This window comes from Lucilia sericata, unplaced genomic scaffold (genome assembly GCF_015586225.1).
Source record: "Lucilia sericata isolate MDLA Ls3-8-SP2 unplaced genomic scaffold, ASM1558622v1 Contig000006F_arrow, whole genome shotgun sequence".
NCBI lineage: Eukaryota > Metazoa > Arthropoda > Insecta > Diptera > Calliphoridae > Lucilia > Lucilia sericata.
In genome coordinates this window covers 1391905-1409099 of record NW_023994047.1, presented here as the reverse complement: position 1 = coordinate 1409099, position 17195 = coordinate 1391905, and the positions used below count along the sequence as shown (strand labels likewise).

At 30.7% G+C, this 17195-nt stretch overlaps 1 protein-coding gene and 1 non-coding gene across 3 annotated transcripts; one reads left to right on the top strand and one right to left on the bottom strand.

Moving 5' to 3' along the window:
• The first annotated feature begins 2986 nt into the window (after positions 1-2986).
• LOC119601435 lies at positions 2987-7955 on the top strand. Of its 2 annotated transcripts, XM_037952374.1 has the most exons (6): positions 2987-4298; positions 4373-5136; positions 5316-5547; positions 5609-5793; positions 5948-6173; positions 6250-7955. In XM_037952374.1, the coding sequence occupies exons 1-6, from the start codon at positions 3675-3677 to the stop codon at positions 7462-7464; spliced, it is 3246 nt and encodes a 1081-aa protein (XP_037808302.1). In that variant the 5' UTR covers positions 2987-3674; the 3' UTR covers positions 7465-7955. The 2 variants fall into 2 exon arrangements, with proteins under 2 accessions (XP_037808302.1, XP_037808306.1); XM_037952378.1 differs by lacking the exons at positions 5316-5547; positions 5609-5793 and having other exon boundaries at positions 2989-4298.
• A 471-nt stretch (positions 7956-8426) lies between these two features.
• On the bottom strand, positions 8427-8509 carry Trnal-cag. The gene has a single exon. It is a non-coding gene; the product is annotated as a tRNA-Leu (tRNA).
• Between the last annotated feature and the right edge of the window lie 8686 nt (positions 8510-17195).

Sequence of the window (17195 nt, the reverse complement as noted above, 5' to 3'; positions counted from 1 at the left end):
AATTAAAGTTATTAAAAAAGGTCAGCAGGTTAAAAATTAATTATTAATAAAGGTCAATAGGTTAAAAATTAATAACCATTTAAAAAAGTTGACTTTTTTATAAATACAAATTATTGTTATTGTTTTTACCGCTAGTACTTATTTATAATTATTTGCAAATATTGCATTTTATTTTTAATCAAGTTAGAAAAGTTACATTTAAATTTTTATTACTTTGTATAATTTCTCAACAGGTCTATAAAAGATTTAATTATCTAACACTTGCTCATAATTTATAATAAATATAAATAAATACAAATTAAATTATTTCTGTTATAACAAACGTGCCTCGTTACACAATTATATTTCAAAATACCTATAAACTATAATAATTTTCACTTTAAGCGAGAACATTTAGATCTAGAGAGATAGCATGAGTTGACTACTTCAACCAAAAATTTATTGGCATTTCCGTTTCAAGCGCAACTGTTAAGTGAAATTATTTTTATTGTAAAAGCACATTAAAGTATTCTACAAAATTACACATTATGTAAGAAGTATTCGTTCATACTTATTTACATAAATTTAATTTGATTGTTGTCGGTTGTAGTAAAATTAATAATTTTATTCATTTTTTTATTAATACCAATCAACACAATAGATGTTAATTCATTAACCAACACACAAGCATTCCCACCTCGGCCCTATCAACCAATCAACAATTAGCAAAATGGAGGAAATAGCTTAAGGGCTTGAAAATAAACTAGTATTAACATGACTACTAAACTATTAACAAAACTATCGAAATATTAAATTGTCCAGTTTTGGTACTTTTTTTAAATCGTACTTTTTAGAAATTATTTTATGAATACACGGTTAATTAATGTATTCAAGTTCAATGATCTTGAAAAAAGCGCATATGTTCAGCAGGTACTTTATAAAAAGTACTAAAGTAATATTTATTCCCTATTTAATTATTTCTACTGTTTAGTTCAATATGTATCATGAACAATGAATCCCTTTTCAATCGTTTAATTTGCATTTTATCACAGACCATGACAAATCTCATTAATTGTGTTAACAATTTTTTGTTTATTTATTAATAATTTGTTTATTCTAATACAAAAACACACATATTTACTTATTTCAATTCATTAATACACTGTTGAAGGTTTGAGTCATACAGAATTTAAATTACTTTTTGTTTGTTTATTGGCAAAAAAATATAGAATAAATAAATAATTGTAATAAAAAAAGATACAAGAAACTTGTTCGGGGGCGTGCGAACCCCTGTTAAGTTAAAGCTTTTGTTTTTGCGCTGTAAAGCATTTATAATATATGCAGATTTATCAAGCTCAGAAACACCACCACTCAATTAGTCAGGCAAACTGCCAAATAGTGAATATGACCGACTGGCTGCCTGCCGGCAAGCTAAGCAGAGTCATTTAACGATATAGCTCAACTAAATAACCGGCTTAATGCTCCCTCGTGCAAGTGCATTTGTAATTTCTAAAAATAGATTTACAATCATAGTAAAATATTAAACTAGACATACATACATTAATAATTAATTTTAATTTATATACATGAAGTGAAACGGTTAAACAGATAACTGCTAGGGATTTCTATTATGTCTATGACTATTTTTATAGCTTGTTATTATTTATAACTTTGCGGTTAGAGCAAATAAATTCTAACAAACGATTCAAAATAGATATTTGTTTTTTAATATTTCTAAATGTTTCTTCTAAAATTTTCTTATTTGCTTATTATTAATTTTATTATAATAAAAAGTTTTTATAAATTTTTTTCAAGTATTTTATTATTAATATTTTTCATTTAAAATTCAATATTTTTCGACCAACAGCGTTTGGTTTTTTATACCTTTGACTTGCCATCAAATTCTTTCTTCTTCTTTTTTATGTTTTATTAAAATTTCAAGTATTATTTTATGATTTCTTGGGAAGAATATTTATTTAAAATGTATTTAAAATTAACTTAAAAAATTTAAATTTTCATTTAAAATAAACTGCTTTCTAAACTCACCATAAAAATGTTTAATACCAAAGTAGCCAATTACAACACTGTACTGAGTAAATGATGATTATCCAATTACTTTGACAACTCTAACTTGGAAACCAGCGTCGATTCGGCTTAAAGTCGACGCCGTTGTTAATGTTTGTCGGCGCAGATCTCTAATCAATTCAAAACACTGTTGCCAGATTTAATTGTATGCTGTTATTTTGACAATTTTCTGTATCCAAAATTACATATTTACGATATCTTGGCTTGTTTTCGGATGAACTCTTAAACATATTTATGAAAAAAACCTCTCAAAAATTGTATTTTAATGAACTACATGTAAAAAAATGGAAGAATAGAAACATTATACATATATACACTAGAAATCATACCAAATTACTTTGCAAGTACTCAATATAAGGTACATATTTTAATACATATTTGCCGTATTTCAAAATTGATAAAAATGTCTCTATAGTTAAAATAATTAATATAAAAATCGTTAAAAACATCAACAAACACGAATATTAGTTGTGTTTTGTTGCTATCAATGAGTGTTAACGCTTAAAGTTAGCAACAAAACGAACATTACCTGACTTGGCATCACTCCACAGAAGAAATCTGCTAAATCTTGAAATTATTTACATTTTCTTAAAAAAAGGTTTTTTTATTTGATATTTTTTTTGATTTAAATTTTATTTTAAAATATTTTTTTATTGTTTGACATAAACACATTAATATTTGTATTTTTATTTTTGAATTGGTAGCACTTTTATCGACGTTAAATTTAACTTGTATAATTTTACACGTTAACTCCTAACGTTTATAAATTTTAAATTTATATGAAATTGCCTTTGAACGTTAGCAACAAAACACAACTATTGTCTATAGCATGATATAATTAATTAAGTGTACACTGGTCTATAGAAAATAGCTTTGACGATTTGACAAAATTGTACGATTTTACATCGAAATCATCTGGCAACTGTGCATCAACGTAAACAACGCCAAATTTTAATTTTTCTTGAGTACGAAGCCAAATTTGTTCGCAAATTTCCAAACAAATAATAAAACTTTACAAATTGTTATTTTATTTTGAACTTTACCTATTTATTGCACAATAAAAACAAAAACTTTGAAATTTTGTGAAAATCAAGCTTTTAACTTCATCGTGTTGTTAAAAATTGTGACAACAACAAAAGAAAAATTGATTTTGTTTGAAAAAAAAAAAACAAAGCTAAAAATAAAACTAATAATAAACTCTGTAAGCAAAACATAAAACGCAAAAATTACAAACAACAGCAAAAAGAAGAAGAAGAGAAAAACAAATTTGTCCACAAAAACAGCAGAGGAAAGAACAAAATATAAAAAAAAATCCACAACTAACCTAACTTTTTTTCAATCTGACAAACAGTATACCGAAAATAAAAAGTAAACGTCAAAAACGCGCGTATTAAAACATACAAAAGGCAAAAGAAGAAAATTTCAGCCAGTCTATAGAATATTGTGACACAAAGGCATCATTAACAAGTGTTTACGACTAAAAACTAAATTAAAAACCTTTTGCCCAAAAGGTAAAGAAATTCATTACACATCCCTTCAAGTTGACCAGTTTGGTTAGAAAATTTGCAAAAATTTCACCCAAAAGAAAACAGAGTTTTCAGCACATTAGAATGGAAGTAGACGATGCAATAGTTATGGCAGAGCCTGTTGAAGAGCAAACTGTACTTGCTGTTGCTGCGGCTGATGGTGGCGTAGGTGACGATGACATTGACGAAAGTGAGCAGACTACACCTAGTGCTTCGACGTCATCTAAACAGAAACGTGCTAAACTTAAACATGATAAAGAAGAACCACCCGGTGCGTTAGATACGCAACAAAATGATTCCGCCTTAACAGCTACACCATTCAAATTGGAAGTGTCTGGATCAGAGGATGAGAGGGAGGAGGAGGAGGGGGCCGATAGTGCCAGCAAAGCAGCAATTAGGCGCAAATTGTTATCGACTCCTCTGGAGGAAGATTCGGCCGCCAAAGATGGTTTAGAAGAGCTGGAAGAAGTGGCAATGAAACGTAAACGCTATGAAGTGAGGAGGTCGGGTTCTGAAGAGTGTTTATTGGGTTTTGATGAATTAAGTGGTGAAGCTGAATTGGTCAAAGCAGAAGAAGTTACAGAAGAGCCTATGGTGTTAGCCGAAGAACAACCTATTGAAAGTGTGGAAGAGCCATTTAAGAATGTGGAGGAAGTGGCAAATGAGGCCACTGAAAGTCCCTTGAATTCGCCCAAGTCCTCTAAAAAGGTAAGCATTTAGTACTAAGCTTTATATTTCTTATATACATGTAGGTACATATTCATATTTTGACTTTCTTTCAGGCATCTCCGCTAACAAAAATTGGTTCGCCTGCTTTACATACCACTAGATCTGCTTCAAAATCGCCTAAAGCTCTCAAACCTAAAACACCACCTTTGGAAGTCGTAAAACCTGCTCAAAAGTCTCCCCCTAAGCCTCATATAGTAGCTGATGGTGAGGAAACCAATGGTGTGGCAATAACACCCTTAAAATCTAGCACACAAACTCCAGCTAAAAAAACCCTATCTCCCAAGGATGAGTTTTATAAAAAACCTTTTGAATATGGTTGGAAACGTGAATTAGTGTGGCGTGCCAATCCAGAACAAAGTAAGGATAAAGCTGATGTGTATTTTATATCGCCAGCTGGTAAAAAACTAAGAGGACGCAACGATATTATACCTTTACTGGAGGGCGATTTGACTATAGATCATTTTTGTTTTACGCGTGAGCCATTGGGTGCTGGGCCCGAGGTAGAGATAGTAAGAATTGCCAAACCTTCTGCACGGGCTTCTGCAACGGCAGCCACATTGGCGGCTGCCCCTACACCAACCAATATAGGGAAACGTGTTTCAAAACCTAAAGGACCTAAAGGTGCAAGTCCTCCACCTCAAGGCTGGACTCCCAGCAAGGCTCTCAAAGTGAATAATGCTCTACTAAGTGGTACTGGGACTTCCGGTAGGGTTAGTGCAGCGCATCATCCTGTACCAAGTACACCGCCCAGTAGTCGTAAGCATGATATTGCCCATGCTAATGCTGCCCATTCCGCTAAAAATACAAAAGCAAAAAAGTAAGACTAAATAATTCCCTTTAATATATTGGTTTCTCCAAACACTTTTAAGTTGATCAAAACAAATTTTTATGTAAAATATCAATTTTATGTTGTGAATATGTAGCTCGCTCTCGTTTTGTTTACCACTTCTACTATAGTGAAATTTGTTTGCGACATATTTGTCTTTTCGTTTGTAGATCAGCGGCTAACAAAACAGAAGTTGTGGCGGATATTAAGAAACCGACAACAAATGCAAATGAAACAAAAGAACCTTGTACCTTAAACTGTGCTAAGGCACAAGGACAAGTACCACAACTGCAATGTACGAAATGTTTGTGTCTATACCATCACGAATGTGTGGGTCTCAATCAATTCAACTCTGAATATCGCACTACAAGCAATAATCGTGGCAAGGAGTACATATGCGAGGTGCTTAACAAAGTCTTAATCTTTTTTCCATTTTTACCCTTACTTTCACTTTATTTTTAAGGCTTGTTTACCTAAATCAGTGCAAAAGTCTGCACCAGTTGCTGCCGTGCCAGCAGCGGCCTTAATAAAACCGGCTACAAATGTGGTCAGCAATAAACGGCCAGAGAATAAATTTCCTCAGACTATTGCAGTGGTAAAAGGCAAAAAATACGTAATGGTGGCTAAACCATTAGCACTGCCCAACGAGTGAGTTTTGTAAAGTATTGTTTGTGAAAGATGCAAAAAAAGAACTTTTGAGAGCGAGCTTAAATTTTGTTTAGGAATAGTACAGCAAGAACTATAATAATTTTTTAATTTTACTAATGAAACCTTTCTTTTACTTTTCTTTGCTATTTCACAGACATGTCAATGACATTGAAAATGATTTGAAGCAGATTAATGAAAGTATACGCAAGAATCGAAAGCAATCTAATAATTCACTGGATGGCTCCTCCTCACAAGCACACAATTCTCATAATTCCATAGCGGTTGATAATTCAAACAAGTTATTTGCTACAAATTTCTTTGCTAATGTTTCATATGCTTATGATTCATTATTGTGTATTTTAAAATATTTAAAAATACATGTAAGTTGTAAAACAAAATGCAAAAAGGAATGAACAGAAGAAAGTAATAAATATAAACACTTTTTTAATTTTAAAGGAACGTCCCCGAGCAGCAGCTGTTTGCAAACTGTGGAATTTGGCAGCCAAGGATACATCCCTTTGGCAAACGGTGCGCATGAAAAACTCCAAGGTCTGCAGTTGGACTGGTTTTGCTGGAGCTTTACGTCGTGGCGAAACTAAACATTTGGATTTGCGCAAAATGCTCTTACCCAGTGGACGCAGTGAGGATATGTGGAATGATTTTTGTGCAAATATTGGCACCGTATGCTCTCTGGAGACTATCGACCTGTGCCGTTGCTCAGCCCGTGTGGTAGAGAGTTTGTTCCAGAGTAATCGCAATTTGAAAGTCATCAATGCTTTGGCCATAAATGATGACACAATAAATCTCGAACATATTGCCCTGCTGCAATCTTTGGAAGAGCTGCGTTTACGTACTTGTGAAGCAGGCGTTTTGTCTGGAGATCTTGCACCCATGGCTTCACTTTCCCAACTGACGCACCTATCCTTAACCTCCATTAAGGGTTTGGGTGCCAAGAGTGTAGAAGTGTTGGGAGAATTAACAACATTGAAGTCCTTGGAATTAGGTGAATGTGGTGATTTCGATTCAACATTTGCCGAAGCTGTGTTACCCAAATTAATAAACTTGCAAAGACTACGCCTGGAAAACAGTCAAATAACAAATGTCTGCACTTTGGAAATTCTAGATGCAGTGGCCAGATTGGTGCAATTAAATCAATTGGAATTGGTTAATTTCGATATCAAACCTGGCTTTGATGAGAAATTGAGTTTGTGTATGAACATAAGTAAACTGCTCATTATTCCCACATATATTTCCCAATCGGCCACCACTAATCAAATCGTTCTGAGTGCTGTTCAACAAGTGTCTGAAACTCTTAAAGTATTCACCTGGTGTGTAACCGTGGAATTGTTGCGTGTAACGGCCCTTTATGTCGATCAGTGTGAAGAATCGACAAAGAAAGAAAAACACCATTTCGATGAGTGTATACCGGTATTAAAACCGGTACCAGGAGCCAGCACCGGCGAAGACGATGAAGAAGAGGCCAGCGTCAAACCCAAGTCGCCTGCAGCTACTGAGGATGGTACGGCAGCGACGGAAGTTCCCCAAATTGAAATCTTACCCCTGGACAAAGTTGAATCTATATTAGCGGAAAATTTGCCTCACACCAAGTTCACCATTGTCAAGGTGCCGTATCATGCGACTTGTAAACAACAGTTAGTCGAATTAAATTAGTAGTCTGTCCGTCAGTCCGACCACAGCCTTTGTTTTTTCTATTAATGTTAAAACTGACTATCTTTAATAATGGATACACTTGAAGTGTGTATTTAAAATAGACGATATTTTTCTATTATTACGATTATTTTTTCATTCGTTGGTTAGAGCGAGAGCCACCTTTTAAAGGGTTTATAAGTGAAATTTTGGTGTAATAATTGACTGAAATTTAATTTTAACTTAAAATTAAAACTGTAAGGCATCGTATATTATTACATATTTCAATATTAACGTAGTAACTCTAAGATTAATCTAAAATTTAAAATAATTAAAAATATACATAAAAAAATCACAAGGCAAATAAATAAATAAATAGCATGAACATGAGATAAAGGACATCAAGAAGTAGAAATCTAAAGGAAGATAGCAAGCAACTGCCTGCCCCGAAATAATTGAACTGTTGAAATGAAATTTTTGAATAAAAACGCAAATTAATAAAAATTAAAAATAAATCACTTATTTTTTTAGTAAAAGCATTAATTACTACACTTTAGAATTTATTATTCAGCAAATTTATTTAACAAATAAATATATTTAATAATTTTTATGTGAATTATTATTTTTTTTTTTTTTTTTTTGTATGTAAAACAAATTTATCAAACATATTATAAATAAATAACAATCAATGTTTTATTTTTTAATTTTTCTTGCGAAAAATTTTTACACAAACAAGAAAATACATCAGTTTTAAGATTATCATTAGAAGATAACTGATTAAATAAATGAAATATGAATAAATAGTTCTATCTATAACAATAAAAACCAAGAAAAACATCAACAAAAAAATTAAGTTTAAAAAAAGAGTTTTCTTGTTTAAGGGAAGGGGGCGGTTTGATGTTAAATATTGCATAAGTTTTAAATTATGTATTTGTTTTTTATTAAATATGTATAAAAGAATTGAAAAAATTTTAAAAACATCGCTTTGTCAGAAGTGGGATTCGAACCCACGCCTACAGAGTAGACTGCGACCTGAACGCAGCGCCTTAGACCACTCGGCCATCCTGACATGTGTTAAGTCAGCGACAATAGTTGGTTTTCTATGCCGCACACACAGTTGCTATCTGTGCCACATTTAGAATATTTTTTTGCACACTTGTGGTGAATTTAATATAACGTGGTGTAACTAATAAATTCACCACTTACTAACCGTTTTATAACTATGAACTTTTATTTGTACTTAGAGGTGGGGTATCTCAGCAAAGTCGTCCCGGTAAGGAATGTATGTATGTGTGTCGATCCGAGCAAATGGCGCTGATGGAATGACGCCAGCGTTGGCGTATTGCATTCATAAATGTTTCCATTCTATTTCTTTATTTGAATGTACGTTCTTTTTGTTTGATCTTTAGCCTATAGTCTAATCTAGTTCCTAACATTCAGATCTGAATAGTTTATGGAAACCATGTATTTTTCAAAAGTTACAACAGATTCTCTCGATTTTCAGAAATTCATATCAAAAGGGAATATACTTACTTGTTCACCACACTTCCGCTTCCGTTTACAGCCAAATTTGATCATTTCCTGTTCTCTGTTTTAACAAAAAGATGTAAACACTTGGTTAAGCCTTTTACCTAATCCTTTTTTTTTCATTAATAAAAATAAGCGCCTAATAAATACTTCAGATATTATGATTATATTTAATAAAACAACGCCTTAAAAGACACTTTAATAATTTTTATAAAAAAAATAAGAAAAAAAATTATATTGTCGGACTTATATGTATCTGCATAAAAAAATAATTATTACAACAACAACAAAAACACAGACACATTCACACTTTTTTTGTATAAACGATACGAACGGCCAGATGAAAAGGAAACAGCTAATAAAAACTTTAAACTTTTGAGCGCTAGAGTCAAGTATGGGCCGACTGTGTTTTAAATTGTCGGAATGATTTTTGTTTATTTTTATAATTCAATCCAGACACTCCATTTTGTTTATATAAAAAAGTCTCCCATTATAGATTCTCATTATATCCGGGCTCCTCATGCTTAATTCTATTGGTTCCCACTTACTCCGAGCTCTACATGCTTAATTTCATGTTTATCGGTTCAATATTTTAGAAAATTCAAAACGCACCTTTTGAAGAACGTAAAAGTACCAACATGTCCATTTTATTGGTTTTCACAAACTCTGGGCTCTACATGCTGAATTTCATGTTTCCAGGTTCAATATTATAGGAAATTCAAATAGTACTATTTTAAAGAACGAAAAAGTACCAAAAATTATACCTTTATATGTTCTCACTACCTCCTTTCATACACTCTTAATTAAATTTTTTCTAAATTAATTATAGAATATTCAAAAAATACCTTTTGAAGAACGATAAAGTACTAAAAAGTCCCTCTTTAAAGGTTCTCACTTAATCCGAGCTCTATATGTTTAATTTCATATTTCTAGGTTTGATATTACGGAAAATTCAAGAACGAAATTGAAGAACGAAAATGTACCTAAAAGTCCCCTTTTATGGTTCTCACTTACCCCGGGCTCTAAATGTTTAATTTCATGTTTCTAGGATCAATATTACAGAAAATTCAAATAGTACCTTTTGAAGAACGAAAAAGTACCAAAAAGTTCCATTTTCTACATTCACATTTACTCTAGACTCTACATGCCTAATTTCATGTTTCTAGGTTAAATATTGTAGAAAATTCAGAAAGTTCCTTTTGAAGAACGAAAAGGTACCAAAAAGTCCCCTTTTATTGATTCTCACTTACTTCTGGCTATACATGCCTAACTTCATGTTTCTAGCTTCAATATTACAGAAAATTCCAATAGTTCCTTTTGAAGAACGAAAAAGTACGAAAAAGTCCCCTTTTATATGTTCTCACTACTTCCGGCTCTACATGCTTAATTTCATGTTTCTAGCCAAAAACAACATAAAACTTCATTCGTAACATCTTCTTGCTCTGATTTGTTTTTATAAACATGCAAGAGCAAGCACAAATTTACCGTTTGATTATGTGTGTTGATGATGTTTGTTTATTATTTTTAACTTCATTCGTAACATTCCTGCTATGATTTGTTTTTATAAACAAGCCAATGCAAGCACAAAATTTGCCGTTTGATTATGTGTGTTGTTGTTGTTTGTTTATTATTTTTATCTCTGCATGTACCAAAAATCTAAATTTTTTATGAAATTTTTAGAGGATGTCTCTGATTTTTGCTCATATCTTCATTATTTATGAACCGATTTTGTTTATTTAGAAAAGGAAACTACTCGAAAGCATGTCTGACAGAATTGTTGAAGATTTGGCTCCCGAAGGCATTGGGGTTCTTCAGAAAATTGATTGAAACAATGGGTGGAACGCATATTTTGTCCCCAAGTGTTCATATAGATGTCAAAGTTATCCAAGCAAAATTAGAGAACTTCTATGCATCTTTTAATATTTATATTTTATGTGGGTGTAGCACCTCTTCTTATTCAGATTTCGAAATAAAAAATAGCCTGTAGTTCCTTCCAGACATATAGGAAGATTCTGTGAAAATTTCAATAAAATCGGTTCAGCCGTTTAGTTGTTTATAGACTTCTAAAACACCTACAAATAATCAGCCCAACAAACAAACATTCATTTTTATTTGCATAATAATATACGTAGTACATACATATTTACATTCATTGCACTTCATTACTACATATGTACATACATACATAAATATGTTTTCTTCATAATTACAAATTCGCATATATTCCCTTTAACCCATTTATTTGAGTAGTTTGCGCAATTACATCTTTTTACTCTCTCACTAATTTTCCTCTCATTGTATAAAGAGATTTTTTTCTTTGCTTTATTATTTCTTTGCAAAATCCAGTTCTCGCGCAATTTTCATACGGTTCGGACGTCTAGTAGAAGTGTCTTGTTAAATAAATAATTTTGTTGTTAAAAAATGAAGGAAATTTAATAATTTTTGCATAAAAATATAATAAAAGTGTTGTTTTATATCTGTGTATAAAAATTTTGTCGAAAAAATCACAAAATATATTGGAAAAAAGTGTTTAAAGTTCTTAAAACTGTCTCCACTTCACCTTGCCATTCGTAGCGTTTGTATAAAGCACATGTGTACATACATATGTATGTATGTAAAATTGTTTGTGCGCTGAAAAATAGAGCCAGGCAATATAAAATTTTGGTTTTTAGTGTTTTTTAACTTTTAAAGTATATTTTTATGCGCTCATTTTTATTAGTAGAGATTTTCATTTCTTAAGTTTTGTTACTTCCTATAACTTTGCTTTAGTTAATTGCGCATACAAATTAGTTTTCTCTCAAAGAGAATTTAGAAAGTACTCGCTTAATTTTTACATGAATGAAAAAATTGTTTTAATAATTTCGTCGGTAAAAAATGAAAATACAGAAAATAAAAGAAACAAAGTGTGTAAATTTAGTAATTAGAACCGGTCGCTATTTTCGCTTCACCCCGCCGTTTATACAATATGGGTGTTGATGTGTAGTGTTTTCAGTAAAAAAGAGCACAGCTAAGAAAAAAGCTGAAAAAAAGCTAAAGCTAAAGAAAAATTTCTTTATATTAAAAAGTATAAAAAAAAGAAAAGTGAAAATGATGAAAATCATAATAAATTAAAAAATGCTCTTAATGTTTAAATTGAAAAAAAGTGTTTTTAAGTCAAAAATAAAAATATAAATGGAGAAATGTGTAATTTAAAGGTGAGTCGTGTTTTTTATAATTTTTTATAGAAATATTACATATTTCAAAATTATTTTATTTAAAATTAATTTCTTCATCAAAGTTTCTGACTAAAATACAGATTGATTGTTTTACTCTTTAGAGGGAAGAATTTACAGTTCTTCCAAAGATCTTTGCGAGAACTGTATAGTCTAGCCTATATAGTCTAGTCTATAGTCTAGTCTATAGTGTTGTCCGTAGTCTAGTCTATAGTCTAGTCTATAGTCTAGTCTATAGTCTAGTCTATAGTCTAGTCTATAGTCTAGTCTATAGTCTAGTCTATAGTCTAGTCTATAGTCTAGTCTATAGTCTAGTCTATAGTCTAGTCTATAGTCTATAGTCTAGTCTATAGTCTAGTCTATAGTCTAGTCTATAGTCTAGTCTATAGTCTAGTCTATAGTCTAGTCTATAGTCTAGTCTATAGTCTAGTCTATAGTCTAATCTATAGTCTACAAAGAAAAAGTACCAAAAAGTCCTCTTTCATTGGTTCTCACTTACACCCGGCTCTACATGCTTAATTTCATGTTTCTAGCTTCAATATTACAGAAAATTCAAATAGTGCCTTTTGAAAAATGAAAAAGTACCAAAAAGTCCCCTTTTATTATTTCTCACTTACTCCCGGCCCTACATGCTTAATTTCAAGTTGCTAGCCAAAACAACATAAAACTTCATTAGTAACATGCTCTTCTTGCTCTGCTTTGTTTTTAAAAACATGCAAGAGCAAGCCCAAAATTTACCGTTTGATTATGTGTGATGTTTTTGTTTGTTTATTATTTTTAACTTTATTCGTAACATGTTCTTGCTCTGCTTTGTTTTTATAAACAAGTCAGTGCGAGCACAAAATTTACCGTTTGATTATGTGTTGTTTTTGTTTGTTTATTATTTTTATCTCTGCATGTACCAAAAATCTCATTTTGTTATGAAATTTGTAGAGGATGTCTTTGATTTTTGTTCATATCTCCGTTATTTATGAACCGATCTTGTTTATTTAGAAAAGGAAACTTCTCGAAAGCATGTCTGACAGAATTGTTGAAGTTTTGGCTCCCGAAGGCATTTGGGTTCTTCAGAAAATTGATTGAAACAATGGGTGGAACGCATATTTTGTCCCCAAGTGTTCATATAGATGTCAAAGTTATCAATGCAAAATTATAGAACCTCTATGCTACTTTTAATTGTTATATTTTACGTGGGTGTGAAAATTTCAATAAAATCGGTTCAGCCGTTTAGTTGTTTATAGACTTCTAAAACACCTACAAATAAACAGCCCAACAAACAAACATTCATTTTTATTATATACAGTGTCTCTCATAAGTATTCGAATTTAGGTAAACTATGAAAAAAACCAAATTTAATAATATATTTTGTGTGGAAAATAAATAAATTAATTTGTTATATTGTCTAGATAGTCCTTAGATTTGATATCACGCCCCTTAAAACTTGAAAACTTTGCATTTACTTAAATTAGTTGTGCTTTTTTTAAAAAAAGTCCATGAAACTACTTCACAAAAGTATACGAATTTTCCCTGTATTTCATATTTGATCATATTATACGATACACAAATTCTAGAATCGCATGGTTTTATGCTTAATATTGTTTTAAGGGGTAACTATCAACCGCATGGATATATTTTTGACCCATTTGGTCCACAATTTTGGGGGATTTGTACCCTCTTTTCATGTAATATCATTAAAATGGCGATTTTTGGCTATATTTGTAATGTTTTCACCCTTTTTCCAGAGATAAAACTAAAATTTAATATTGGAATTTAATAGAACCCATAGGGTATCTAAAAATAATATTTTTTGTTATAAGGATCTGTACTTAAACGTTCCAAGTTGTATTTTTGGTATCGTTTTTCAGTTTCTAATTGAATTATCTGGACCATAACTCCCTTTTCGTACCTCTAGGGACGATATTTTCCGACAAAGTTGTCTAGTGTATATTCATGTACATATTGGCACTAATATATTTTAAATTTTCAATATATTATAGCGGTATACAACCCCAAAACATGCCTTAATAAAACGTCATCCTATATAGTAGATTTCAGTTTTTACTACTCGTAACTTTCACGCTTATGTTGCCCGTTACAATAACACTGTAAGTCCAAAATTTTGGTTTTAATTTGATCATAGTAAATAATATTTAAACATATATTAACATTTTTGAGTTAGATCATAATGATATCGTGCCATGCAGCATGGAGGCCATTGGTATATAAAAATAATGATTTTACTATTTTGAATGGTGTTTATTCGAGGCATGTTTTGGAGTTGTACACTTCCACAACACATTGAAAACTTAAAATGTATAAAAGCTGATATCTAAAAGAATATATACCAGAAAACTTTCCCGGAAAATAGTTGATCCTAGTATTATAAAAATGGACTTAAGTTGCAATATATTGAATTAGCGACAGAAAAATGATCCGAATAATTTATCTTGGAACGTTTAAATACAGATTCTTGTAACAAAAAATATTATTTTTAGATACCCCAAGGGGTCTTTTAAGTCCCAATATCAAATTTTTGTTTTATCTCTGGAAAAAAGGATAAAAATTTACAATTATGGACAAAAATCGCCATTTTAATGATATTACATGAAAACAGGGTACAAATTCCCCAAAATTGTGGACCAAATGGGTCAAAAATATATCCATGCGGTTGATAGTTACCCCTTAAAACAATATTAAGCATAAAACCATGCGATTCTAGAATTTGTGTATCGTATAATATGATCAAATATGAAATACAGGGAAAATTCGTATACTTTTGTGAAGTAGTTTCATGGACTTTTTTTAAAAAAAGCACAATTAATTTAAGTCAATGCAAATTTTTCAAGTTTTAAAAAGCGTGATATCAAACATAAGGACTATCTAGACAATATAACAAATTAATTTATTTATTTTGCACACAAAATATATTATTAAATTTGGTTTCTTTTTATAGTTTACCCAAATTCGAATAATTATGAGAGACACTGTATGTATATACATAATAATATACATAGTACATACATATTTACATATATTGCACTTCATTACTACATATGTACATACATACATATGTTTTCTTCCTAATTTAAAATTCCCATATATTCCCTTTAACACATTTATTTGAGTAGTTTGCGCAATTGCATCTTTTAACTCTCTCACTAAATTTCCTCTCATTGCATAAAGAGATTTTTTTCTTTGCTTTATTATTTCTTTGCAAAATTCAGTTCTCGCGCAATTTTCATAAGGTTCGGACGTCTAGTAGAAGTGTCTTGTTAAATAAATAATTTTGGTGTTAAAAAATAAAGGAAATTTAACAATTTTTGCATAAAAATATAATAAAAGTGTTGTTTTATATCTGTGTATAAAAATTTTTTGTCGAAAAAATCACAAAATATATTGGAAAAAAGTGTTTAAAGTTCTTAAAACTGGAGCCGGTCATGCCTCAACTTCACCTTGCCATTCGTAGCGTTTGTATAAACCGCAAACATATGTACATACATACATATGTGTGTATGTAAAATTGTTTGTGCGCTGAAAAATTGAGCCAGGCAATATAAAATTTTGGTTTTTAAAGTTTTTTACCTTTATAGTATATTTTTAGGCTCTTATTTTTATTAGTAGAGCTGTAGGTGAAAGGCTTTGCTGTTAAATGCAGTTTTTTAGCAAATACTTGCACACACCTCTTTTCTAAAGTAAAATTATTATTGCCTAAATTTTGCTTTTGTTAATTGCGCATAAAAATTAATTTTCTCTCAATGAGAATTTAGGAAAGTTCTCGCTCAAATTTTACATGATTCCTAAAGTGTATTAATAATTTTGTTGGTAAAAAATAAAAATTAAAAAATGTTCTCCACAAAAAAAAAAAAAAAAAAAAAAAAAATACAGAAAATACAGAAAATATAAGAAACAAAGTAATTAGAACCGGTCGGTAGTAATTAGAACCGGTCGCTATTTCCGCTTCACCTTGCCGTTTATACAATATGTGTGTTGATGTGTAGTGTTTTCAGTAAAAAAGAGCACAGCTAAGAAAAAGGCTGAGAAAAAGCTAAAGCTTTTGTTTATTAAGAAAAAGTTCTTTTTATTAAAAAGTAGAAAAAAAGCAAAAATGAAAATAAAGAAAATCATAATAAAGTAAAAAATGCTCTTAATGTTAAAATTGAAAAAAGTGTTTTTAAGTCAAAAATAAAGAAAATATAAAAATATAAATGGAGAAATATGTGATTTAAAGGTAAGTCATGTTAATATAATTATATAATTATAATTTCTTATACAAAGATCATTTCAAAATTATTATATTATTATCATTCCGTTTGTAATTTCTATAATATAATTTTCCGACCCTATAAAGTATATACTTTAATTCTGGATCCTTATAGATACCGAAATCGATTTAGCCATGTCCGTCTGTCTGTGTGTATGTTGAAATCAGTTTTCAGATCCAGACCCCAGATATCTGCGAGATCCGAATTTTCAATAATTCTAACGGAAATACGATCAAATAGAACGCTATTGAATATCAGCCCAATCGGCCGATAAATAACGAAGATATGAGTAAAAATCTGACACCACCTCTGAAAATTTCATCAAAAATTTACATTTTTCGTGCATGCTTATACAAAACAATAAACAAACAAAAGCAAAACACAGTATCAAACGGTAAATTTTTTTGTTATTGTGATTTCTTGTTTATAAACACAAAGCAAAGAATGAACATCACGTTACGTTGTTATTGGCAAGAAACATGAAATTAAGTATGTAGAGCCTGTATTAAGTGGGAACACATAAGAGGGTAATTTTTGGTCCTTTTTCGTTCTACAAAAGGTACTTTTTGAATTTTCTATAATATTGAAGCTAGAAACATGAAATGAAGTATGTAGAGCCTGTATTAAGTGGGAACTCATAAAAGGGGACTTTTTGGTACTTTTTCGTTCTTCAAAAGGTACTTTTTGAAATTTCTATAATGTTGAACCTAGAAATATTAAATTATGCATGTTGGGGACTTTTTGGTACCTTACCGTT